Source organism: Miniopterus natalensis, chromosome 3 (assembly GCF_054644295.1).
Source record: "Miniopterus natalensis isolate mMinNat1 chromosome 3, mMinNat1.hap1, whole genome shotgun sequence".
NCBI classification, from domain to species: Eukaryota; Metazoa; Chordata; class Mammalia; order Chiroptera; family Miniopteridae; genus Miniopterus; species Miniopterus natalensis.
The window spans coordinates 99,355,290-99,380,661 of record NC_142083.1 but is presented as its reverse complement, the minus strand read 5'-3'; the positions used below and the strand labels follow the sequence as shown (position 1 = coordinate 99,380,661).

Below are 25,372 nucleotides of genomic sequence, written 5' to 3'. Positions count from 1 at the left end.
CAACATATCCAGAGGCACACCAGACATGCATGTAATCCCCACCTTGCTTTCTCCCAGGAGGGCAAGGAAAGCACATCAGTGATTCGTGCCTGTGACAGCGCAGCCATCACTCAGGGCGTGTGCGTTCTTGCACACGTTCAGTCACTCAGGGTGTGCGTCTGCTGCACACCCGCGCGGCTGGGGGTGATGCGGCACAGCTGAGAGAATGCAGGTTATTCCCATTTTCTACCCACTCTGTCTCGAGCTCCTCCTTTGCTCTCCTGCTCAGGGAAGCACGGCAGGACGTCAGCAAAAGTAGTTAGCAATTTTCATCCTTCTTGTGACAGCTCACGCCTGAGCACGCCGCTGCAGGGAGCTGCAGCTCCTGGGCTGAACCCCTGTTCCACAAGCCCAGAGACAGAAGCCACACAGGGGTGCTGGCTGCAACGATACTTCCACAGGCTCGACTCTAGGGGGAGCCAACACATTCCAGTCTATGAAAGCAGGGTCCCGGGGTTGTTGCCGCAGACAACATAGTGAGGAAATGGGCCACATCCCAGAAGCCCCCCACCCCCAGGGGCAGGGGGAGGTGGAGGCGTTCGGGGGGGGGGGTGTTGCAGTTGAGCAAACTGGCCCGAATCCCACTGGTGCTTTGTTTGTCCTCTCAGTCTTCCGGAGTCCTTGTCTCTAAAATGGTTGGTAGTGAAAACTGACTGGACACACATATGGATGTGCATAGGGTTTATTCTGTGTTGTTTTTTAAAATATATCTTTATTGATTTCAGAGAGAGTAAGGGAGAGGGAGAGAGACAGAAACACCAATGATGAGAGAGTCACTGATCAGCTGCCTCCTGAAGGCCCCTTACTGGGGATCGAGCTTGCAACCCAGGCATGTGCCCTGACCAGGAATCGAACCTCGATCCCCTGGATCATAGGCTCAACTGCCAAGCCACGCCGGCCATGCCATGCATAGGGTTTAAATAGCATCCAGCGCACGGCAAATGCTCAGGCACAGGGATAATTTAACATTCTGACTTATACAGCCACAGTTTTCAGGCCCTGGGGATTCCTTACCTTTCACGAGCCATACACTGAACTGTATCTAAAAGGCCAACAATACCAGCTGAATAACCGGAGTGCCTTAGGTTCCTCCAAGCGTGGCTAACAATAGGCCTTTAGGCACCCGTTTCTGTTTCAAACGGTGGTGCCCCATGCGCTTCGACAACTGTTCTTTACTGGTCTGTTCTGTGGCAAGTGCTGTGCTGAGCTCTGTGTATTTCACTTAGTTTCCATGGCTAAGGCCTTAGGCCCCAGGGAGTGTGACAGAGTCTGAATTGCAAAGCTTTGATTCCGATGCCACAGTTCTTGGCTGAACTGGGTGTCATTTAAGCTCTGAACCTTAGTTCCACCCATAAAAGGCAGAGAGCAATGGCATCTGAAACACAGGAAGCCTGCAGGGCAGCTTGCAGGGGGTCTTGTCCACTCTTCAATACGGTAGGAAGGCACCTTGTACTTTGTAGAGTTTGAAGCAGGGAGGTTTATATGATCAGAACTATGTTTTAAAATGATTTATTTTTAACAGCTCCCTAGCCTAGTCCAATAACAAGGTGGTTAATTTTCGATGGTGTTAAGACCCAGTTCCGCAGCCAGTTCCTGGGACCTGAGAATGGTCAGCATTCCTGAGGCAAACTCCAGGAGGGGGGTCAGGCTCCAGGCACAGCAACCAAATCAAAGCACATCCTGTTCTTTGTTCAGCATTTTCTTTTCTGAGTGATGGACCCATCCAGGCCCCAAGGGGTCTCATCTTTTGACAGCTCTGTTTCTCTTCTTGCAGCACATCCCCCAGTTTCCCGGGGTCTGTAGGATAACCTCTTATCTATAGTTAGTAAGGTGAACAGTCATCTGACAACTATGGTCCTGTTCCTGTTAGGTGCCCTCCCCTCTTTCACTATCATGCTTAACAGTATGGTCAACATCTCTGCCCCCAATGTTATCACAAATAATTAAAATAATTATAAAGAATAAAGAGGTTGGGAGGAAACTTTTTGAGGCTGTGGATATGCATATTGTGGTAAATATTTCTGTTCTATGCTTCTCTCCAAACTCACCAGGTTACATGCATTATGTATACTTTTTGTATGTCAATAAAGTGGTTTTTTTTTAACTTTTAAAATAAAAATAAATAAAATGATCCCTTGGCTACTCTCAGGAGAGCATTCCATAAGAAGGCTGGGTAAAGCTCTCAGCACTCCCAAATCTTGAAAATACTCCCAAATCTTGCATCCCCAGCCCACACCTACTCTAAGCCACCTCTCCCCCGACACATCCCCTTGGTGTCAGAGAGGATATCTGGCTTAATATGAACAGACTTTGAATTTTCACGCAGCCCCCACCTCAGAAAACGGTGTCACTGCCTACACGCTGGCTCAAGTTACAGATTTAGGTAGCATCCTGGTGTCCCCTCCCCTTCACCACCCACATGCGACCCATCACCAAATGCCGCAGGCTCCGAGTGAGGGGCTCGGGAAGTCCAGCCCACTGTAAAACACAGCCATCCTCAGCTCCGGGCTCCCGGAACTCCTACCGACCTTCTTCTCCCAGCCCAGTGGCCATGGAGTGATCTTTAAAAATCGGAGTGTGACTATGCCGTTCTTGACGTAAGGTGTAAGATCCTTCACTGTCTTCCCTTTGCTCTTTGCTATGAAGTTCTTGCTCTGTGAGGCCCTGCATAATGGGCTCCTCCTTCCCCCATTTACTGTTTGCTCACTAGGCCCAGCCACACTGACACTATTTCTTTTTCTTAAATGCAGTAAGCGCCTCCCAGTCTCTGCCTTTGCATTGCTGTGTCCTCTGCTGGGAACACTGTCCCCCAGGTCTTGGCATGGTGGCAACTTCTCATCCTTTGGTTCAGTGGGAAGAACTCCTTGGTCATTATGGCAAACGAGGCCTCCCCCGGTTATTTATTACCCTTTTACTTTCTTCAGTGAACTTACCACAATCTAATATTTTCTTCACTTGCAGCAGGTAGTGTCTAAGGTGGAGCCCATGACCTTCCCACCCTCCCCCGTGGTATGCATGCCCAGTGGGATCCCCTCCTTCTGAATGAGGGTGGGACCTGTGATTGCTTCTAAGCCATAGAATACGGTAAAAGTGACAGGATGGACGTGATCACACATCACAAGAATGTGACATCGTCTTTCTAAGAGACTGCCTCGGTGGCTTTGAAGAAGCCAGCCAGCACCTGTGCGTGGCCACGTGAGAGGGACCATGGGCCTCAGCCTCACAGCCTCACAGCCTGCAGGAACTGGATGTTGCCAATGACCATGTGGGCTTGGGTGTAGACCCTTCCCCAGGTGAGTCCAAATGACAACCCAGCCCATGGGGACCCAGCGAAGCCGTGTCAGGACTCCTAACACAGAAAAGTGAGATCACGTGTTCTTCCAAGTCCGTGGTTTGTGGTAAATTGTCATGTAACAACAGAGAAGTGATACACCTGTTATGTGACTCCCACATTAGAAAGTAAACTCCAGGAGGCCAGGGACCTTTTCATTCTGCGTCACTGAAACCTCAGAGCCCAGGAGTGGAGAGCCTGACACACGATAGCAGACACTGGCATGGAGGAAACAAACATTCAGTAAACACTACCTGGTAATACTAATACCCGTGTTCAGGCAGGAATAGGCAGTTCTTCTCTGGGAGAGGTGAAGGCACTTTTAGTGACAGATATGGCTGTCACGGTATGCTAAGAGTTTCCAAATTCAGGCCTTTATGCCCTACTGTGGCAAGTAGCCCACATTTATTTTTGTGTGCCTAGCTAACATTTCCTTTTCTTCTGATATTCCTTTGTGAGTCTCCTCCCATCCCTCTGCACCCCAGTCCCCCCACCCTGTGTGGAACAGTGGAGCTGACCTCACTCTCCCCTGGCTCCTGAAGGGCATGCCCCGGCCCTGCCCTATCAGCATATTCCATCCCCCTGGTCGCTGAGATTGGTCCAGGGTTGCTCACATGACTCAAGTCTGTCTACTCAGAGCCAAACCCACAAGATCTGTACGTACTATTGGAAAAGAGTGGCTTCCTTGTCCAGTACAAAGTGCTAACTAGAAGGCTGATGTGAGACTAGAACTGCTGATGTCCACCCAGGGAGGGCCTGCCCGAAAGAGCAGCTCACGCCAGGAAAAGCAGTGCTGAGACACGAAGGGAGCGATGCCTAATGACACCACTCGAGCCCCTGGATCCAGCAGTGCCTGAAGGCCTACCCTCTGGCTTTTTAGTTGAGTGAAATGAATCCCTGTCCCGCAACCCTGTTTTTTAAGCCACTCTGAATTGAGTGTCTACCACTAGTAACTGAAAAAGCCCTTTTACTCAGGATCTGCCATGAAATCGACAGAAAGAACAAGGGGGTCTGATGCCTAGAGAGGACAGGAATAAAGAGTGAAACAAAAAGCTCATCTAAACAAATATTTATTGACTAAAATGCCACAGCACATAAAGCACTGAAGTAGAAATCCCATAGGATTTTAAAATTTCTGTAGCCCTTCAGCATTTTCATAGAACTTTTTAAAGAAACGGCTTAACAGTCCTTTAAAACAATACAAAAGTATCAAGTGCAAAGAGTAAAATCACTTAACAGTGCTCCACAGTGGGTGCTATTCCTTTAGACTTTTTAAAAAATGCTCTTGACTATAAAATTAAGTTTGGACTGTTTTCCAACTTTGAGAGTCCGTTATTGTCCAATGTTGATGTTCTTTCTGATAAAAAGCTAATAAAACAGAAGGGTTTGTTATGTTTTGGATATTTCCTACCCTCACTCTTGTTTCAAATGAATGGAGAAATAAATAGCATTCTCATTTCTTAAAAAAAGAAGAAAAAAAAAAGAAAGAAAAACAATCCATGATTGCCTCAAATTGGGCCCTTGACAAGATCCTTGGGTCAAGTCGACCTTGGGGTCACGTGGCCAGGCTCGAGGCTGAGGACCCTGCCAAGGTCAAGTCTGCATCACTGGGGAGAAGGGGTGAGAGGCGGGTAGTTTGCAAGTGGCTACTGCAGGATCCTACGAACAAGTGAAAATGCAGAGGACACATCCAAGGAGTGCCTGACTAGTCATAGCGCCCTCCGAGCCACAATCCCAAGGGGCAGGTATGGTCCAACAATCTTCCAGAGACGACTGGAAAAATGCTCCGTCCGTCAGGTCATTCTTGGTAGAGCCCCTCCACGCCTGCAGGCTTCATAGCCAGCGGGCAGTCGCCGCTGGAGTGCTGGGCCAGAGGCCTGTTTGATAACAAGAAGAAGTGGTTAGCTCCAGGGCCTCTTTAAAGAGCAGTGCTGAGAGTGCACACAGCTGACAGGTGACCTTCTCTGTTAGTTTATTTTTAGCTGCTTGTAGCTGTACAGATTGCGGGCTATACCAATTTTACAGGTGAGGAAACTGAGGGCACGGGAGGCTAAAGGGACTGAGATGGACGTAGGGGGTGAGAGCCCCTTTCCCTTGTCTTATTTGGATATCGCGCCTTCCCCGATTGTTGTCCGTGTTCTCACAATCCAGGGAGAGAGGTAGAGCAAGGAGTAGCCCTATTTTACCAATAAAAAAAACCTGAGCCCTGGCCGGGAAGCTCAGTTGGTTTGACTGTCCTCCCGATACACCAAGGTTGTGGGTTCCATCTCCCATCAGGGCACATACAAGAATCAGCCAGTGAAGCACAAATAAGTGGAACAACAGATCGATGTTTCTCTGTGTGTTTTTCTCTCTCTCGCATCAATAAATTAAAAAATAAAGAAAGAAAAAGAAAACTGAGAACAGAGAAGTTAAACAGCTTGCTCAAGATCACACAGCTAAAAAATGGCAGAGCTGGGATTCAGACCCATATCTTCAGGTTCCAATTAATTGACTATTTCTTGATGACTTCAACAGCAGGGAGGTGGTGGGGGGAAAGAAACAGGTAAGTCTTTTTCAGTCCCTGTGATGGCAAGTTTCAGAGGGAAGTGGAGGGCAGGTGGTGCTGTTGATATTAACGTAACTGGATCTATGGATTATCTTAGAATTCCCAGGGGTCTTGCCAACACCGACACCCACTGTTGCACACCAGAGCTCGGCACCCAGAGCATCCATCTGACAAAACTCTAGCCAAGGAGGTTGGTTGGGGGAGGGTGGGGAGAGGTCCTGGGAAAAATTTCAATTCCTTGACAGACAGGGCCAGGCTCCTCGCTGAGTGCACACTCGTTTTTATTCGCCTTGAATGAAGTGGGTGCAGCCAGAGCGGCAGCATCTTCCCTGTGGCTACGAGGTGCCAAACCAATTGGCTCCAGACAGCAACACAGGAAGGCAGTGTGTTGATGGCACCACATTTGTTATGCCATAAAAATAAACTCCTATTGGTTTAAGCTGGAATCTGCTTCGATTTTTCATTACTTGGCAGCCAAAGCATCCCTACCTGAGGCTAGACACGCTCTGGTTGCTTTGGGGGACTAAGTGTGACGTATGTGAGGTGATGTGGTGGCTCTACACAGACACGGGTTTCCCTGGCTCCCCACGTTCCCCAGCTGCAGGCCCTGAGGTCTTGCTGATGCCCGGCCAAGCAGCATGGTCTCTCCTTCTCAAAGGCTAGTTTATCTACACAGATTGCTTAGTCAGTTTCCATAAGAACGCCCTATAGTTCTGCTTCCTTATTTCTTTTAAAAAAAATTTTAGTTGTGTTATCTTCTGTTTTAGGGTCAAAATTCCATTTGCATCATGGAAAAAAGTGGATAGTTCCTCTTTTTCCCCTATGCTTTGGACCATTTAAGAAGAGAGTTATCTGTTTCTTGAGTTTTGAAGAATTCAGTAATGCAAAGGTTTTCAGGTGACAACTATCTTCATAATAACATATAACACACGACATGTCTTTTTCACTCTCATTCTGGAGTTTTCCACAGTATATTTGGAAGAGCGGCATGACCCAATGAACCAATATTCTCCAATGACCAGTGCATGAAGTTACAAAATCCTGCATGGTTAAATAAGTCTACTGAAAGTACAAGATAGACCAGTGGATTTTAATATAACAAAGTACGGCAGGGCATCGAATCACGCCTTTTTGGTACAGCACTGACGAGATGCCGGGGGAGCGCAACGCGGTTACATAATCACCCGTGGAAACTGGTTTCGTTCACCCTTCTGCTCAGTCTCAGGACCTACCGATGACTTTAAATGAGGGGTCAATGCACAAAAAGTTCCCCTTTCAGTTTAACCGTTAAGAAGCTGCCATTTATTGAGTGTTGGTGCTGTCAAAGACCATCCCTAGCCGTCTGAAAAGCATCTCCTGTCTTTCCAGCCACACATTTGAGAGGCGGGGTCACCTCCGAACACTTCAGACGGGTAACACCCAGGGGATGAGCGCGGTGCCCGAGCGAGCGCCCGCCCGCGCCCAAGGCAGCCGGCCAAGGTCTCCGCAAAATGCGGAACGAGGCCGCTGGCTCCCTTCATTTTGTGTTGGAAACAGTCACTTTTCATAAAAACATGTTTTTGATATCAACAGGTAATACTGTCCTTTTTAAATGCGTATTTTTTAGATTTGTTATGATTTCCATGTGGATATAATGAAACCACATAAACAAAAGCTCTCTGACTCATCTTTTTTTTTTTAATCATCACCTGAGGATATTCTTTCCATTGCTTTGCAGAGAGAGTGGAAGGAGAAAGAGAGAGAGAGAGAAACATCGATGTGAGAAAGACACACTGATGGGCTGCCTCCCGCACTCGCCCGACCGGGGCCAGGGATGGAGCCTGGAACCGAGGTGGGTGCCCTTGGCCGGCGTCAAAGCGGGACCCTTCAGTCCGCAGGCCGGCGCTCTAACCACTGAACCCAACCGGCCAGGGCGAGACTCATCATGTTTAAGGAGGTAAAATGGGACCTGGGAACAAGGCTGAGAACTGCCGCCATCGAGAAAACAATGGGTCCGAGCGCCTTGTCTGGGAGCAAAAGGGGAGGAAAAGAAGACCAAGGACAAACCCTGACCGTCCTTTTCGATGTCTAAGTTTTGCTGCTGCCTCGGGTACAGCAGAGCCGGCTGCGGCAGGGAGGGCCCCGGACTCAGACGCGTCAGCCTCGACGAGCCAAACAGACCAACATGGCCCCTCTTATCTCCTCTAAGACCATCGATGATGAGAGAGTCATTGATCGGCTGCCTCCTGCACGCCCCCAACTGGGGATCAAGGCACAACCTGGGCATGTGCCCTAACCGGGAATCGAACCCCGATCTCCTGGATCCTAGGTTGATGCTCAACCGCTTGAGCCACGCCCGGCCGGGCAAGGGCTCTTCTGTAGAAAAACAAAATCCAGCCTCTCGGTTCTCTTAGAGCAGGGCTGGCACACCACGGCCCTCGGGCAAACTTAGTTTACCGCCTATTTGTGTAAATAAAGTTTTACTGGAACACAGTGACACTCATTCTCATCTGCCTAACGTCTGTGTTGCTTTCACACCACAGCATGAGAGTTGAGTGGTGGCAACAAAGACCACAAGGCCTGCAAAGTCTAAAAATTTACTGTCTGGCCCCTTATAGAAAGTGTTTGCCGACCCCCATGGTAAAGTCATTTTGTATCTTGGGTAAGAGGCTTTGGAGTTAACTGTGCTGGATTTGAGCCCCTCCCTGCCGCCCTGTGCTTTGGGACTTGGTCTGCTTCTCCCTGCTGCAGGACGGGGCCAGCACCTGCCTCCCAGGGTGGTGGCGAGGAGTCTGCGACAGAGTCCCGGGCACGGAGCAAGCACTCAGTGGGTACTAGCTCCCACCATTAATTCAGCAAGAGCTTAAATGGAGCACAAGGGTCACATCCCACTTGGAACCCAGATTCAAAAATCTACAAGGACAAAGGACAAAATCTAAGGATTGAAAAAAAAAATCACCTCTGAAAACCCCTTAGGATAATGGCCCATTACGGACAGTCAGTCCACCACAGCACTAGGTGTCCCTCCAGCAGTTAAATACACAACAGGTCAGTGTTCCTCGGCCAAGGCCCCAGGGAGGCAGCTGGCACTTAGGAGTCATCCATAGAAACAAACTCCAAGACTCACGCTCGCTGTGCTGAGACACGAAGCCCCAGACTCACGCTCGCTGTGCTGAGACGCGAAGCACCAGACTCACGCTCGCTGTGCTGAGACGCGAAGCACCAGACTCACGCTCGGTGTACAATTTTGCTTCTAGAAACTGACTGGGGTTAGGCAGTATTTGTAAAAACCCCACAAGTGGAAAAGATTCAATTATTACATTGGCAAATACTTACCTGGGAGAAAACCAGTTGATGAGGCTGGAAACCGCCACATAGGACATGACAATGGTCCCTGAGATGGCGAGCGATGCGAAGCCCAAGCCACAGAGGACAAAGAGCAGTGAGAGGCCGCCCACAGAGATGACCAGTCCTAGAGGAGAGCTTGGTTAGCAACATTCATCAAAAGCAGCTGGGAGCTGCCAGACCTGGGACCACTGTGTTTAAAACAACAGTTAACTCAGATTTTCTTAAGTGAGAATATACGTTTTTCATAAAACGGGGTCTGTGGGGGAGAAAACAGGGACAGCTACCGTGGAGGGAGCATGGGCTTTCACAGCAGACATGCCTGAGTCTGATGCTAGTTAAGTCTTTCATGGTGTGATTTTGGGCTGTGTGGAGCTTCCGTTTAACTTATCTGTTAAAGGGACAAAATAATAAATACCTCTAAGTGCTGACACGGAAATTAAATGACTTACCACGTGTGTGATGGACTGTGGTAGTTTTTGTCTGCCCAGCTTTCCCTGGCCTCCCTCATAACAAACTCCCTCTTTCCAATGTAGAACTAATAACATGGCAAATGGTGTACAGCAAACATCCTTCCCCTTGCCTCGGGGGTGGACAGAGAGCCCAGGACTCCATTCCCACAGCCATGATGAGAGTTTTGGGAATGTACCCCAAAAAGGAAGGAAACCATAGGATATAAATAATGTGCTGCCTTTCCATAAAGACTTAAAAAATCCTAGCTCAATGTTTTCTGAAGCGTGGCCAATAAACACTGTCTGAGAATCAAACACATCAGGAGCCTAGTTAAAAATTCAGATTTATGGACTACACCCCAGACCTCATCTCCAGATGAGGCCTGGAAGTCAGCATTTTCAAAAAGCAAGACTTATGCACACTCAAGTTCGAGACCCACTGTTCTAAAGGCTTTGCACATGCTGTTCCTCCTGTCTAGAAAGCCCTTCCTTGCCCAAAGGAAACAAAGTTATCATGCATCTTAAAGTTCTGTCTTCTGTAAAGCTTTGCATAATACCACCAAAATGAAGGGGACCCCATCTTTCTCTCTAAACCCGCTTTTGTTGCAGTACTTATTCATTCCCTCCCCCAGTCATTCATTTGCCCACCTGCCCATCAATATTTACTGAATGACCACTCTGCCAGAATGTATTTGGCTTATCGCCTACCATGCCCACCTTCTCCAAGTGTAAACTGCCTTGTCCAGTCCCCTGGGCAGGTAAACAACTCTGGGTGCGCTTAGCTCTGGGAAGCCACAGGACAGACCAGAGGCATCACCTGACCCAATGGCAACCATCTCTTTGGCCAATATGTTGTGGTTTGTGATCTGATTTGAAAAGGCAAACTGAGCCAAACAGATTTGATTTCTCGGTAATTTTAACTTAGCAACACAGGAAGAAGTTGAGAGTTGGTAATGGAACTGCAGGAGGAAAGGTGAAGGGGGAACCTGGTACCTAGCAAGGCACCTGGCAGGCAGCAGGTGCTCAGTAACTCGCTGTGGCGTCAGTGGCCTCTCAGTTTAATGGTAACAGTCAGCATTCACGGAAACGCACCTCTGTGCCGTGGATTGTGCTAAATCGTTAATGAAACTGTCAGTTTCAATCCTTACAACAACCCTTTGAGACAGTATTATTATATCCCTGTCTTACAAATGAGGAATCTGAGGCTCACTGAGGGTGAGTAACTTGTCCAAAATTGCAGCAGCGGAGGTGAAATTTTAATGCAGACACAAGAGTCCATGTTTTAACTCTTCTGACAAGCTGCCCTGGTCGATGTGATTTTGACAATAGGGACCTTTGACTAGAGTTTCAGGTGCCCAATAAGTACTGTTCTCCCAACTGAGTCATTTTCCAAGAGGGCAGATAACTAAGCAGCATACCTTCCAGCAACATGACTCCCACAAAAGCAGCCAGGGAGGTAAGCACCACAAGGAGCAGGAAGGAGCCAACAGGAACGGCCGACAGTGCCACGAACACCAGCAAGGCGAGGGCCACGAAAGGGTGGCCGTCCAGGCACTGGCCTGCCGGAGACCTCATAAAGGCAGCCACCTGTGGGCAGAAAGGAAGAGCCAGGACTGAATGCACGCGGATGCCCAGCTGCAGGCCGCACAGCCAGCAGTCAGAGCTGGAAGGCGCCTAAGTAAGAAGCAAACACAATAACAATCTTCCCAAGACATGAGTCATCACATCCGCAACTTCAGGCCTCTGCGAACAAACAGCAGGTTTGAGGGCCCCGCCCACTCAAGTCTTGGGGAAGGAGGAATGGCCCAGCCACTGCTCTGCCACTTAGCACTCCACACCCGCCCTGGGCAGACGCCCTCAGCTGGAGCACGCACAGAATTGCTTCCATGCAGTTTGCCTCCTACTTCACAGCTGAGGTTTCACAGCTGAGGCCAGAGGTGCAGAGAGGTTAGGTCCTAGCCACCCGGGCATCACCTGCTTGTGAGAAATGCAGGATCTCGGGCCCTGCCCCCAGACCTGCTGAATTAGATTCTACTTTTTAACAAGATCCCCTGGTGATGTGTACACCCATTAAAGTTTCAGAAAGAGTGGATTAAATGAGTCACCTAGAGTCACGCAGCTTCCAAGGGGCAAAATCGAGGCATTCAAAGCTAAATCCTCTTACTCCAAATGTCAAATGCTTTCAACTGCCACCTGACAGGAAAAGTGCTTTTACATCGTCAACCTGGATACCACAGCTGGGCCATGGCTGACGGCTCCTGCAGGCTTCTGCTGCGTTAATAAGTGATCATCTTTCTTCACCAGGTTCAGGATGTTGTGGTCCAGCTCAGCGGAGGTCTGCTTTCATGCAGAGCTGGCCCTAGGCGACTCCGCAAGGATGGGTTTCCTCTCTCCTTGGGCCCCACGCCAGCTCTCTCCTCGGACCTGACATGCTAGCTCCCGCTCCCTTGAAAGGTTCCATCATTCCACAACTTTTCCCAGTAAAAACTGGTCCTTTCTGTGTCTCATTTCTTAGAGCCCTGCAGGCCAGCAGCTGAAATGAAGACATAATTCAAGCTACAATGATCACAGCACCATGACTCCGAAACACATGTGCCTTCTAGAAATAGTTGTCCACCCAAGTGATTCAAATGGTGGGAGCCTAGGACAGGCTGGAAGGCAGGAGGGTTTGGTAGCTCAACCTGACAGTGACCCAAGTGCAGAGCTCACTCTCCTTAACTAGAAAAGGCGGCTCTGGAAGCCACGGCCACGGGGCTCGGAGCATCAGCACTGCCTCCAGAGGAGACCTCTCACGGCAGGACAAACACGTTCTCCCAAACAGATGCAGAGGGCACAGTGCCCACTGGCTACTCTGCCTCCAGCTGCTGCTTTCGACAAAAACTCCCAAGGACTTGGCTATGCAGCTTCTCTAAGCAGAGGGAACAGTACCAGGAATCACCTCTGGCTTGACTACCAGCTTTGATAATCTAGTATCAGAACACAGCAAGATTCTCCCAATAGGGTGGCTGAAGGCAAAAGAGGCGAGACCACGAGAGGGCCGTAGGAGTGGGGCTGGCCCCTTGCGTTGTCTCAGGTCTTGACGGCTTTCAGGCTCCAGACCACATATATCCTTAGTAAGTCCCCCGGGCATCCTCTGACAGGCTGGTCTCTTCTGATTCTTATAAACAACAGCCCCAGTAGCCACAGTTATCACGGAGCAGGTGAGGGTGGAACACAGGATGCCAGCATGGTAGCTATTGGGCACTTGAAATGTGGTTTGTGTGACTGATGAACTGGATTTTTAATTGAATTTATATTTAAAATTTGAAATTTGATTCAGTCATTGGAAAGTTTTTAATTACATTTCAAATAAGTTGGGTATGTCTCAAATAGATTTTCAACTGAAAATTTTATGAATTCTGAATAGAGATCATGTATTTCCAACAAAAACTTAGCATCTGAATCGAGTGCTCTAAGTATATAAAAAAAAAGATGTAAAATATCTCATTAATGATTTTTTTAATATTGATTACATGTTGAAATTATGTTGTTTTGGATATACTGGGCTACATAAAATATATTATTAAAATTAACTCTACCTGTTTCTTTTTATGCTTTTTAATGTGACTACTAGAAACTTTAAAGTTATATACACAGCTCACTTCCATAGGAAAGTAAAAAAACAAAACAAAACCAAAATAGGAAAAAAAAAAAAAAGGGAAGCAAACTGCTGGCATTTGCGTAGGACTGTGACAGAATCAAAAAAATAATTTAAGAAAGATGAGCCTGCAGTCATGTGCAAGAGGCCATTAGGAAGATTTGTGGGAAACCGGACAAGCCATGCTGATAGCCAAGGCTAGGCTGGTGGCACAGAGGCAAGAGGAGATGTGGTTGGAAAGTGGGATGACAGGAGAAACCTCGACGGGGCCTGGGTGCAGACCCAGGAGGAGGAAAGCAGGAGTGCTACCTCCAGTCCTTAAGGAATCTACTTTTTCTCAGCCTCTTCTGAATCTGGGCCCTACAATTAATATTAATTCAATAAACATTTTTAAGAGAAACCACTCTACCTTAGGGCTCTCTGAGGAACATCAGGGCTAAGCCGACTGATGTGTCCCATCGCTCCGGGAGTCAGCTGACCGGGAAGTTATCTAGCCCAGATCTACTCCAATGGCCATGGCTGAGGGTCTGAGATGAAAAGGGAGGAATGCCAAGAAGCCAGAGTTCACATGCTTGAACGCCGACCTCAGAAGATGAATGTAAATATTAAGACACACCAAATACCTACCCAGTGTTTGGCCTATAGTAAGTGCTCAGTCAATTAGTATACAGTCATTCTCTACTAATTGTGGATTTGCAGAATCGCCTGCTCACTAAAACTGACACATACTTGTGGTGCTTTTGTGAACCTGCACAAAGCCGCAAAAAATCTGAGTGACCTGACGCAGACATTCCCAGCTGTAGTCAAGCCAGGTGACACTGCCATCTAGTTTCAACTCTCTGAACAACTGTCCTTTCCATGGTCCATTTAGTGCCACCTTTTTCCCCCAAATTTTTACATGTGTGTTTTTGTTGGTGACTTCACTATTGACAGTGGCACCCATGTGTAAGAAGGCAGTGATGTGCCTTACAGAGAAAACAAAATGTGCTAGGTGCGTTTCACTCAGGCAAGAGTCAAGGTTTAGTTGGCTGTGAGGTCACTGTTAGTGAGTTAACCATACATATTAAATAAGGTCTCTTTAAACGGAAATATTCATAAAACAGGTATGTATTTATCACTGATGAAAATGTTGTGACCAGAAGTTTTCCATTTCCTAATCCTCTATTTCCCCTAGGAACAGCGGCTCAGTATTTGCTAATTCAGTGTTGGAGGTGACTTTATAGGATACAACTAACATAGAGAATCAAGCGTAGAAGGTAGATGAGCCTGAAGAACTTCCTTACTGAGCTAACTTTAGTAACAAGAGTCTCAGCCTGCTAACTAGAAAACTGCTGTCTAAATCCACAGAGTGCCAGAGGCATTGGGACAAGTCCAGAAAAGATCTCTATCGAGTGTATTACTCTAGATCGCAAAGTGGACCGTAGTGGAGTGTGCTACCCACTACCAAAGGATCACAAAACAGTTCGCGTTGTTACCCACACAGCTGCATTTTTATGGGTATATTGTGCAGAAAAAAGTATAGAAGGACATACAGCAAAATGTTAATAATACCGTATCTGAGAGCTGTTATTTTCTCTGACAAAATGCTGAAAGGCATATAAAAGAAAGCTATAAAGATAAATATGCAGGAAAGTGAAATATACTATCTCAAGTCCCATCACCATGGAATAGCTACTGAACCCCTGGAAAGTGGCTAGTTCAAAGTAAAATATGCTGTGTAAAATGCACACTGGATTTCAAAGACTTAGTATAAAAAAAAGTAAACCATCTCAATAACTTTTTACATTAATAATTTTTATGATTACATGTTGAAATGATAATACTCTGGGTATGTTAGATTAAATAAAATATATTATTGAAATTTATTTCATATGTTTCCTTTTACTTTTTAAATGTGGCCCTTTTTTTTATCCTGAGGATTTGTTTATTTATTTATTTATTTGCGAGAGACAGACAGACAGACATTGACTGGTTGCCTCCCATATGCACCCAGACTTGGGATCAAACCCACAACCTAGGTATGTGCCCTGACCAGGCATTGAACCCACAGTCTTTCTGTGTATGGGATGACACTCCAACCCACTGAGCTCCCTGGCCAGGGCAGCCACTAGAAAACTTTAAATTACATGTGGCTCACATCATATTTCTATTGGACACTGGTAGAAAACTGAACTGATGGAAAACGGAACTCAAATCTTAATGTAGACTTTGGTGCCCTCATTTTCAGGGTAACAGATAAGCAAAAATTAATAACAAAATTAAAAAGACCATGGTATTTGTGACACAGCCTAAGAGTAGCCTCTCCACATCCAGCTAAAGAACTGCATTTGGCCCGGCCAGTGTGGCTCAGTGGATTGAGCGTTGTCCCATACACCAGGAGGTCACAGGTTCCGTTTCCAGTCAGGGCACATGCCTGGGTTTCAAGGGTGTGCAGGAGACAGTAGGGGGCATGCAGGAGGCAGCCGATCAATGATTCTCTCTCATCATTGATGTTCCTATCTCTCTCTCTCCCCCTTCATCTCTGAAATCAATAAAAACATATTTAAAAAAGAACAGCATTTGTCACAAGGGGTGGTCATGTGACTGAATTTCTCATCTGTGAGATGAAATTGGATGTGTTGTATGTGCGGCTTCCAGGAAGTCTCCTGAAACTCAGGGTGGCTTGCAAGTCTCCCTTCCCCTCTCCTCCGTCCTGTAGCCTGGAATACAGGCACGACGGCCGATGCTAGCCATCCTGGACAATGGGTTTGAAGGTCACAACTTAGACACGGCAGGGTGGTAAGCTAGAAAGACTCCTGACCCACCTCCCCATTTTTCCTGCTTGAGGGATAGCTTTCTGTGGTGCTTAAGCTAATGTTACCTTGGGATTTTCTGTTACACACACTGAGTGGGAACTGACCTTTGTGTTATTCTGGACAGATTCTACGAGCAAAGACAGCTTCCTCTGCAACTCCTGCAAGTCCTTCGAGGCACCCGGGGTCTCCTCTTTGGCCATGCTGCAACACACTGCAGCCTCTCAGGGATTAATTCTTCAACCAGTAAGCTCTCCAGTGTAGGGTGCAGACGAATCTCTCATGTTGCCCTGTCTCTTGTTGTCACTGGAGGAAAAAAAAGTTTCTTAAACCATTAGTGGTCTCACCCAACTGGCGCAGCAAGAGCTTCTACTATCTTCACGCACTGATGGTGGGCGTGCAGATGGAGGTAACCTGGCGATATCTATCAAAATTTCAAATTGCACACACCTTGACCCAACACTTTATTTTCCAGAAGCATGAAGGAAATAATCAAACAGGTTATCAAAATGCACCAAAAAGGTGCACAGTGCATCCCTGATTATAACATATAATAAGTAGCAAAACAATGGAAAAAGGCTAAGTGTAGGAAATTGGTTAAATAATGAATTCATACAATGGAGTGTTGTATATTAAAATAATAGAGGTATTTAGTGACATGGAAATATGTCCATAAATGAGAATAAATTGTAAGTACTTCATATGGTTACACAAATATTTTATGTACATGTCCCATAGTAAAAGGTCTAGAAGGACATCTAACAAAATGTTAATGGTATGTCTGAGAGCTTATGTTTATTTTTTGGCCTGACAAAATACTGAAAAGAATGTAGAAGCAAGAAAGCAGACTACACTATTTCAAGTCCCAATGCCTTTTTTTTTTTTTTTGCCCCAGAAAGCCTTTCTCAAACAACAGTAATGAGGGCCAATTTCTGTATTACCACCCACACCAAGCTGGCTGGCTCCCACCTCGCTGTGCCATAAGTCATTCTCTTTACTTGTGCCTAAGTCTCTGCCTCTTAACAAGGTGTCAGAGGGGTAGACCTGGCCACAGTTACACTCTGTGACTCGGAAGCCTGGCATTTCCAGCAGGGTCCCAATCTCCCATATTTCTTTTTATTGAGTGTGTGTGTGTAGGGGTATCTATTAATATTATAGGGTCTAGTAACAATTGAAGCACATTTTAATCACCTCAGCTAGAGACCCTCTGCCACAATCCCTTCCATGAAACAGGAACCCCTGGATAGGGGACGACTGGCCCCTCCTCGCCCCGTCTGAAACTGCAGCTGGCGCGGATCTTGGGTTTGGGATGTTCCCAGCACTCATCCCCTCGAGTCTCATTTCCACCCGAGCAGCAGTGAGCCCAGCTCCCCTTGCTGGTCTCCTGGGGCCTGGGAAACTCAGGGCCACCCGGACCGGTTTGGGGAGCCCGACCGGCGGGCGTGGGCTGGGCCGCCCAGGGCCAGGGCAGCCCCCCCACCCCCTACCCCCCACCCCCCCTCCCCGCTGACTGCTGCGCAACCGTCCCCCGGGGGCGGGGCTGCGGGCGCCTCGGGCCGGCCCACCCCGTCCTCCCGCCTCTCAGCCTCGGAGGGGCCGCGGCGGGCGCCCAGTGCCCTGGAATCCAAGGGGGGGCGCGGGCCGAGAGGACCGCGAGGCTGAGACGGGGAGTCCTGTGCCCCGTCAAGAATTTGGGGGACTGCAGTGACGGGGAGGGGTCCTCGCGCGAGAAGAGGGACCCGGCGAGGAGGGCACCCGTTTTCATGAACCCCGAGAAGACGAGTGCAGGCTCCTCGCCCAGGTTTCCCGGGGCGGGGCGGGGCGGGGCTCGGGCGAGCTGGGCTGGCAGCCGCCCCCCAGGGCAGCGGCGGGTGTGGGACCCGAGCGCGGAGGGTGCGCGCCGCGGCCGGTGCCGGGCCTCCGGGACGGCGCTCAACTTACTCCCCAACTGGGGGGTGCAGGCGGGGGGCCCCGACGGCCTCCTCGGGCCCCGCCCCACGCTCCGCCACCCGCCCTGCCCCGCAAGGGGGTCTGGCCAGCGGGGCACCCGGTACCCCGGCGCCCGAGCCGCGAGCTCTCACCTGCTCCCGGCCCCGGCGGCCGCGCTACCCGCGTCTGCAGCTGGAGCGGAGGAAGCGGGAGGAGCCGAGGGAGGAAGGGGCGCGCCGCGCCCGCGAGGGGGGGCCCGCTGCCCACCGGCCCCGCCCAGGCCCCGCCCAGGCCCGGCCCGGCCCCGCCCCAGGCCCCAGGCCCCGCCCCGCGCCCCGCCCCGCGCCCCGCGCCCCGCCCCGCCCTGCATCCCGCGCGTTCCGCCGAAGGTGCACGGAGCGGCTGCTCAGGGCTTTTGGCAGCGCAGTAGCGCCCCCCAGCCGCCAGCCTTTTGCAACCCCCCGGACAAGCCCCGAGAGGCTCCCAGGAGGGGAGGCTGGCTCACAGAGTTGCCCTTAATATACTCTCCTTTGGCGACGCGAGAGCGCTCAGGCCACCGCTGGGGCAGGTGGACACGCAGCTCCTCTGGAAGCATCTCGAGCTCAGGGTGTGTGAGGCAGGATTTCAGCTGGCAGGCTTTTAACAGTCTCAAATGCGAGCGTAATGAGCTAGTGAGAGTCTTAAAGGCAGAGTGGGTGAGTATCTCCATTTTTCATAGATGAGAGTCTAAGCCAAGTACGTCCTGGGTCCCGGGCAGGGCCAGGACACGCCCCCGGGCCTCCCCAGCCCTCCCGCAGCGCCAGCGACTCCCTGCGCTGGGAAGTTCTGTGTTGAGGGGCCTGTCCCGCAGGAAGATGAGCAGCGCCCCTGGCCTCGACCCACTAGATGCCACTAGGACTCCCCTTCCCCCTAGCTGAGACAACCACGAATGTCCCCAGGCATTGCCAAATGTCCCCTGGGGGCACGACCATCCCTGGTGGAGAACCACTGCCATAGAGCACACTGGTAAAGACCATGGGCTGCGGGGGGCACTCCTGGGCTCTGCTCCCAGGGCTGACTCCCACTCTCTGACCTTGGGTGAGTGACCTCTCTGAGCCTCAGCTTTATCTGTAAAATGATAGACCTGAGAGCTGGCCTGCGAATGGTTGATTCTCAGGCACTTTCCATCCTGGGACCGATGTTGATTTACATCTCTTCTGTGGCCTGTGCCCATAGCACCCTGGAAAATAACTTTAGGCGAAGAGGAAGCAGCCACAGGGTTGCCGTGAGGACTGGCTGTAAAGAACTTAGCACCTAGCTGAAACATAGGCTCCAAAATATGTGATGATATTACTTCTACCAACTCGTGTTTCTAGAAGTAATCAGGCTGGTGGATAGAAAAACAAGCTGGAATAATAATGATAATAATAAGCTAAGGGATCACACTCTAGCTCCACAACAGCCGAGAAAACGGGAGCTAATGGTGGCTGGAGAATGGTGGGTGTCCCACTCAGGAAAGGGTTTTTGTGTGTTTTGTTTTAGAACAATACTTTACAACCATTATTCCCTGGTGGGTGCTGTGTCAGAAGGCTGAATTGGGGCTTTCATTGAGATTTTTGTTCAAGGATGCCATCTAGGGGCGCCTCTGTGAATTCCCTAATTCCTCCCACCTCTGCCAGTTTTGGAGGGCCAGCCAGGCTTCGCTTTTCCTTGTGTGTCAGCTGCCTCCTCCAACACATTATTTATTCCCTGATGACTGGAATCTTAGCATCTCTCCACAGCATCAGGACGTGGCTGTTGATGATCACTTGATGGGTCAGTGAAACAAATCCATGTGCAGTCTTTTCTATGTCTTTACAGTTACTTACCCTGGCTAAGCAGCTACCTCAGGCCTCAGGACAGACCTGCCAGGAGCGCTGGGCTCTGAATAGGACTGTGTGAAAATTTTCCAGCAATAGGTAGAGACCCTAAACTGTTCACACCACCGAGATGGGGACAACCTAGACCCTAGTGGACCTCTTTTCTCCGTATTTCCAGATTTAGCAAATAAAAATATAGGACACCCAGTTTAATTTCAATTTCAGGTAAGCATAACTTTTTAATATTAGTATGTTCAACTGTTGAATGGGACAGACTTATACTAAAATATTCTTTGTTGTTTACCCCAAATGCTAAGTCCCTTAATGCCATTCGCCTCTGCATTCCTAAACACCCTCTCATCTTCCCTGCTGTCACTGTGTTTCCTGCCCGGCTGAACCTCCAGCAAAGGGAGACACCAGGACACTGAGCAAAGTCAAGCCCAGTCTTGTATCTGGGCACAGCAGAGGCCTCTCCTTCCTTAGCAACAGACGCAGCAGCCTGGCTACACCACCTCCAATGCTAAAGCAGCCGGGGGGAGGAGAGGGAAGAGTTCAGGCTGCTGGGGATGTTGTTTCGGGGGGTGCTTCCTCCCTGTGCTCTGTTTTAATTTATAACTCTGCTTCCGTTTTTCCAGTGAACTCGGTGTGTTCCTGGCAAAGATCCAAGAGGAGCAGCTGGGTGGAAAGGAAGAGTGGCCATTGCTAGGGGAGCTGGAACCACAGCCCAAAGCCGAGCAGAATCCCAATGCTGCCTCTTTATTCTCTAGCTTCCCTTTCTCTCCTCTTCTACCAGGGAACTCTTCAGGGGGTTGCAGTGTGTGACCTCAGAGAGGCAGCCCTATGAACAGAGCGCTCAGAACATTGGGAAGGTTCCATTTTCTGTGTCATCCCCATTGTGCTCTAAGGAAGTGTGAGTTTCGGAGCCACTGGTAGGAGAGGAAGAGACTGCGAACTCTTTATTCATTTTTCATTTTTTAATAGATTCAATTAGAACATACAACATGAATGACAAGGACTGCTCATTTCCAGAGGTATGTATGATTTTTAAGGTGTTTTCTTTTTTTTTAAGCCATATTTTCAACACACAAGGAATTGGGGAGTGGATGGGAAAGGGATGTTTTGATCATAGACCGATTGCTGTGTTAGATTCCTTGACTGAGCACGTGTGCTAATCACATTTTTATGTTGTGTCCTTTGAAATATGCTTTTTGCTGAATTAGGCTTTTTTTAGTCCAATCCTCAAGTTTTAGTCCAATCTTCCTGTTGTTTCCTTCCCTACACTTTTAAGGTCATTGGACCATATATTCCACCCCACAGTTTCCAAGACTGGCTGCATATCAGAATATCCTGGGGAGTGTCTTAAAACATAGAGACTTTGCTTCATTCCCAAAGATGCTGATCCAGAAGGTGTGGAGTATGGCTCTGGAGTCTCCTTTTAGCTAAGACTGGAGTGACTCTGCTATAGTGGGTCCTTCAGGGAATGGCTTCTCTGGAGGACATGCAAACATCACATGTAGTCAGAAATAATTCACATGAAAGTAACAGTTCTACCAATCCAGGTGCCAGAATCTCACTGTAAGAGCCAAGACCTACTAGGTGGCCATACCTGAAGTGCCCAGAGGCACATTGTAAGTGGTGTTTGCATGTTTCTCTTTTAATGAAGATGTTTATTTGAAACAGATTTAAAAGCTAGGCCAAGGGAAAGATTTTCACTGACCACAAAACCTTGGTTGCAAGGACAAAATACAGAAAACCCTAACTGATCCATCAGTATCTGTTGTACGTCTGGGACCCTGAAGGAATCCATGAATGACTTCATATCCCTGCAAGTACTACTGCCCAAACCCACCTGGATAGTTTAGTACCTGCTTGGGAAGACCCGGCTTCTTTCAAGTTGGTGCTGGGATGTTTCCATTTTATTTACCTCATCAGTGCAGATCTTCATTTCAGTAATGAAAGAGAGGGTTCTTGGAGATGATTGCTCATTTCTTAGATCCTTCAAACCAAGGTCAAGAGCAGAGAGACAGACAGTGATTTAAGCCAACAAAGCAAGTTCTCTTAGCTGATTAACAAGAGAGTCCATGGGTCTCAAGCTCACCATGTTTGAGGTGGAGCCTGAGAATCCCCATGTTTCATAAAGCCCTGTTGGTTGGTGCCACCATTTTTGAGAACCACCGAATGAGGCCATTGGATCAGTGAAAACGACTGTTTTTAAAGATCCCAGGCTCGATAGGCATCTTTGTTTATGGGTTTGCACATTTGTTTATTTTTAAGATCAACACATTCCTAAAGGAATTTTTGTGTGAGTAATACTTACTGTTTCCAGTGTGTTGGGATATGGAGTGATGTGCATTTAAAAGCACCTCTGTGTGGCTAGCATGTATTCCCTATCCTCTCTGAGCCTTAGTTTCTTCAGCTAGAACATGAGTATAAAAATTCTCATAAGTGTTCTGCACATAATAATTTGAAATAATGGTAGATGTTGTTATTATTTTGCAAGGTTTAGTTATCAGTGAGGGGTTGGCTGGGGAATGGGGGTGGCCAACACCTGATGTATATATTCCTGGCTCCACTACCCATTGCCAGTTACTCCGCATGACATAATTTGCTGATCCAGATAAATCAAATCAATCTAATAATGTCTCATATTACACAGGAGTTCAGTCCAAAGTCATTGCCTAAGGTGAAAAATCACAGAAAGTCAAAATTGCCCTTGAAAATCCCTTAAACTATTTTTTATTGATTTTATAGAGAGAGGAAGTGAGAGGGAAACATCGAAGTGAGAGAGATACATAGATCAGTTGCCTCCTGCAAGGCCCCTGCTGGGGATCGAACCTGCAGCCCGGGCATGTGCCCTGACTGGGAATTGGACCCGCTGGCTACCTTTTGGTGCATGGGATGACACCCAACCAATTGAGCCACACTCTTAAACTATTTTTAATGTGCTGAACAGCAACGCCTCTCAGTAAGTCCAGCCCAGAAGTTTTCCTGCAGTGTTGGAAGAAGTTGCAGTGTCTCAGTCACTGCCCCAGATAAAGTAGTTGTCCTGCACATAGGGGCTGGACTGTAGGACAGAAGCACACACAGCATCTGGCAACACTGCCGTCACTTCAGCTCTGCTCGGGGGAGACACTTGGTAACTGAGAGTGCACCCGAGGCTTACTCCCAATATACACTCACTGAAAGGAATGGTGGACTCCAACACCCACATGTTCGGGTGATATTTTTTTCTACAGGAAGCATAGAGTTGCTATGTTAAACACACGTAACATATAATGCTACCGCATGAGTAAATTTCTATTTGGAATTTTGCATATGTGAAACGCAAGAGTATTTTTTAAAGACAACCCCTTTAATCACAACCCAGGGTAGGGCAGCTTGGGGTGCCCTTAGAATATGGGCTCTTCCCCGGGGAAAAAAATATCTGCATTTGCTCATAGAGGTGTAGCCAAGGAGGAGGCACTGGCAGAAAGATAGACTGATGATGAAAAATGAGACCTACGCAACGGATGGAGATGACAAAAGTGTTTTGTGGCAGAACAATGTGCCTGAAATGTTCCTGGGGATCTCTTTGCTCCTCACCAACCTAGAGGCTTGGGAATCTTTCCTAATTCCCAAAGAGTGACTTTGCTCCCATTTCCCACAGATTCCCAAAACTGACTCGATACATCACATGAGCCACTGCCAGAAGCGGCCCGAGCTGCCCCCTCTGCCTGCTTCTGCTAACGAGGAGCCGTCTGAAGTCTATCAGGTCTGCTCACCTGGCTGCTAGTCCCCTGCCAGTACTAGTGGGGGGCAGGCAGTCAAGACTGACAAGTGCGATTAGGGGCCTTGGTCATTTCTGTAACCGGGAAAGGCTGCAGCAGTGAGGGAGAAAGAGCTATGCAGGAGCACAAAGGTGGGTGAGAACCCGGCCCCCTCACCTACCTGCTGTGTAATTAAACTCTGGATTTCTTCATCTTCAGTTGTAAAGTGAGAGTAATTATTTCTACTTCATAGCCATGTCCCCAAGGAATAAAGACCATAGAAATCAATTACCTGACTCACAAACTCACTGTTTATCGAAAGCCCACTATTATCCTTGACTTCAGAAATCACACTGGCAGTAGTCAGAGACGTACAGTTGGCGTCCATGCAGAAAGTATTTGCAGTGAGTTTGCAGAAGCTAGGAGCAGCATAAGGCGTGGGGGACTCCGTGAGTCTCAGCGAGAGTATAGCAGGGACCCCTCTGGGCCCAGGCCCTCTACTGGGGATCAAGCCCACAACCCGGGCATGTGCCCTGACAGGGAATCAAACCTGGGCATTGGTGCATGGCAGGGCACCTGGGCATTGGTGCATGGCACAGTGCCCAACCAACTGAGCCACACTGGCCAGGGCCATCCGCAAGAGATGGCTCTTGGCTCTTGTTGCGTCTCACTCTGCGTGCCTTCCCTTGTAGACTGTCATGTCGCACAGCTTTTATCCCCCCTTGATGCAACGCACATCGTGGACCCTGGCTGCACCCTTCAAAGAGCAGCACCACCACCGTGGACCCAGCGATTCCATTGCCAACAATTACTCCTTGAACGCTAAGGACCTGAAGCTGAAGGACCTGCTGAAGGTCTACCAGCCGGTCACCATCAGTGTCCCTAGGGAAAGGATCACTCAGGAGTTGCCATCAGGTATTTGAGGCAGAATGGGGTCTTGGAGGGAGATTTGTAATCCTGGGTTGTAGTCCTGGCTTCACCTCTTGCTGCAGCTAACCTCAGCAAGCCTCAGTCTTCTCATCTGTGAAATGGGAATCATTGTAATGGCTAACCTTACATTTACCACACACCACGAACCTGCGTTACAGTGCACCAAGGACTGTTCTCTATGCAGTTGTGCTAATTGATTGCTGTATAACCAGTTACCCCAAAAGTTAACAGTTTAAAACAACCACCACTTAACATCTTATAGTTTCTGTGGGTCAGGAATCTGGGCATGGCTTAACTGGGTGGCTCGGCTCAGTCTCTCAAAAGCATGCAATCAAGGTGTCAGCCAGGGCCACAGTCATGTAAAGGTCACTAGGGAAGGATACTCCTCCAAGCTCACTCACGTTCTCGGGTCCTCACTGCCCGTTGACCACAGGCATCAGTTTCCTGCCACGTGGCCCTCTCGATGGCGCAGCCCTAACTCCTGGCTTCCCTCAGAGGGAACAGGAGAGGGAAGAGAGCCAGCGAGACAGAAACCACAGTCTGTTTGGAACTTAGTTTTGGAAGTGACATCACTTTTGCCATATTCTGTTTGTTAGGAGTGAGTTTCCAACCCCACATTCAAGGGGATTTCACAAGGGCACGGGACCAGGAGGTGGAGGTCATTGGGGGCCATCCTGGAAGCTGCTGACCATAGTACTTTTTATGTATTAATTTATTTAATCCCACCCGGCACACATATATCTGTTTAAGGGTATCCTTTAGTAATTCTTGTTAGATGTATGTTGGAGCAATGTTTTTTTATAATT

General features: G+C 48.6%; 2 protein-coding genes across 3 annotated transcripts in view; one reads left to right on the top strand and one right to left on the bottom strand.

Annotated features, from left to right (window-relative positions):
• Window positions 1-4,320: 4,320 nt before the first annotated feature.
• LDAF1 (lipid droplet assembly factor 1) lies at window positions 4,321-18,262 on the bottom strand. 2 transcript variants are annotated; one of them, XM_087815823.1, is made up of 5 exons: window positions 18,205-18,262; window positions 16,231-16,429; window positions 11,113-11,281; window positions 9,234-9,369; window positions 4,321-5,247 (listed from the first exon to the last, which is right to left on the bottom strand). In XM_087815823.1, exons 2-5 carry the CDS (start codon window positions 16,324-16,326, stop codon window positions 5,169-5,171), a joined length of 480 nt encoding a protein of 159 aa, XP_087671949.1. In that variant the 5' UTR covers window positions 16,327-16,429; window positions 18,205-18,262; the 3' UTR covers window positions 4,321-5,168. The 2 variants fall into 2 exon arrangements, with proteins under 2 accessions (XP_087671949.1, XP_016078218.2); XM_016222732.2 differs by lacking the exon at window positions 18,205-18,262 and having other exon boundaries at window positions 16,231-16,631.
• Window positions 18,263-19,896: 1,634 nt separating this feature from the next.
• DNAH3 (dynein axonemal heavy chain 3) overlaps window positions 19,897-25,372 on the top strand; it is a 147,512-nt gene continuing 142,036 nt past the window's right edge. The window contains exons 1-4 of the mRNA XM_087815176.1: window positions 19,897-20,115; window positions 20,526-20,921; window positions 23,537-23,641; window positions 24,329-24,551. Coding sequence (XP_087671302.1) covers window positions 20,892-20,921; window positions 23,537-23,641; window positions 24,329-24,551 — 358 coding nt within the window. The 5' untranslated portion in view covers window positions 19,897-20,115; window positions 20,526-20,891. The remainder of the gene's footprint in view (window positions 20,116-20,525; window positions 20,922-23,536; window positions 23,642-24,328; window positions 24,552-25,372) is intronic.

What these genes read in the sequence shown, in the direction of transcription:
- LDAF1 (XM_087815823.1), bottom strand. Translation starts at nt 16,326, where the DNA reads ATGGCCAAAGAGGAGACCCCGGGTGCCTCGAAGGACTTGCAGGAGTTG. An exon ending in CTGTCCAGAATAACACAAAG is followed by an intron (nt 11,282 to 16,230) that starts GTCAGTTCCCAC and finishes TTCTGCCCACAG; the next exon opens with GTGGCTGCCTTTATGAGGTC. An exon ending in ATCAACTGGTTTTCTCCCAG is followed by an intron (nt 5,248 to 9,233) that starts GTAAGTATTTGC and finishes GTTATCAAACAG; the next exon opens with GCCTCTGGCCCAGCACTCCA.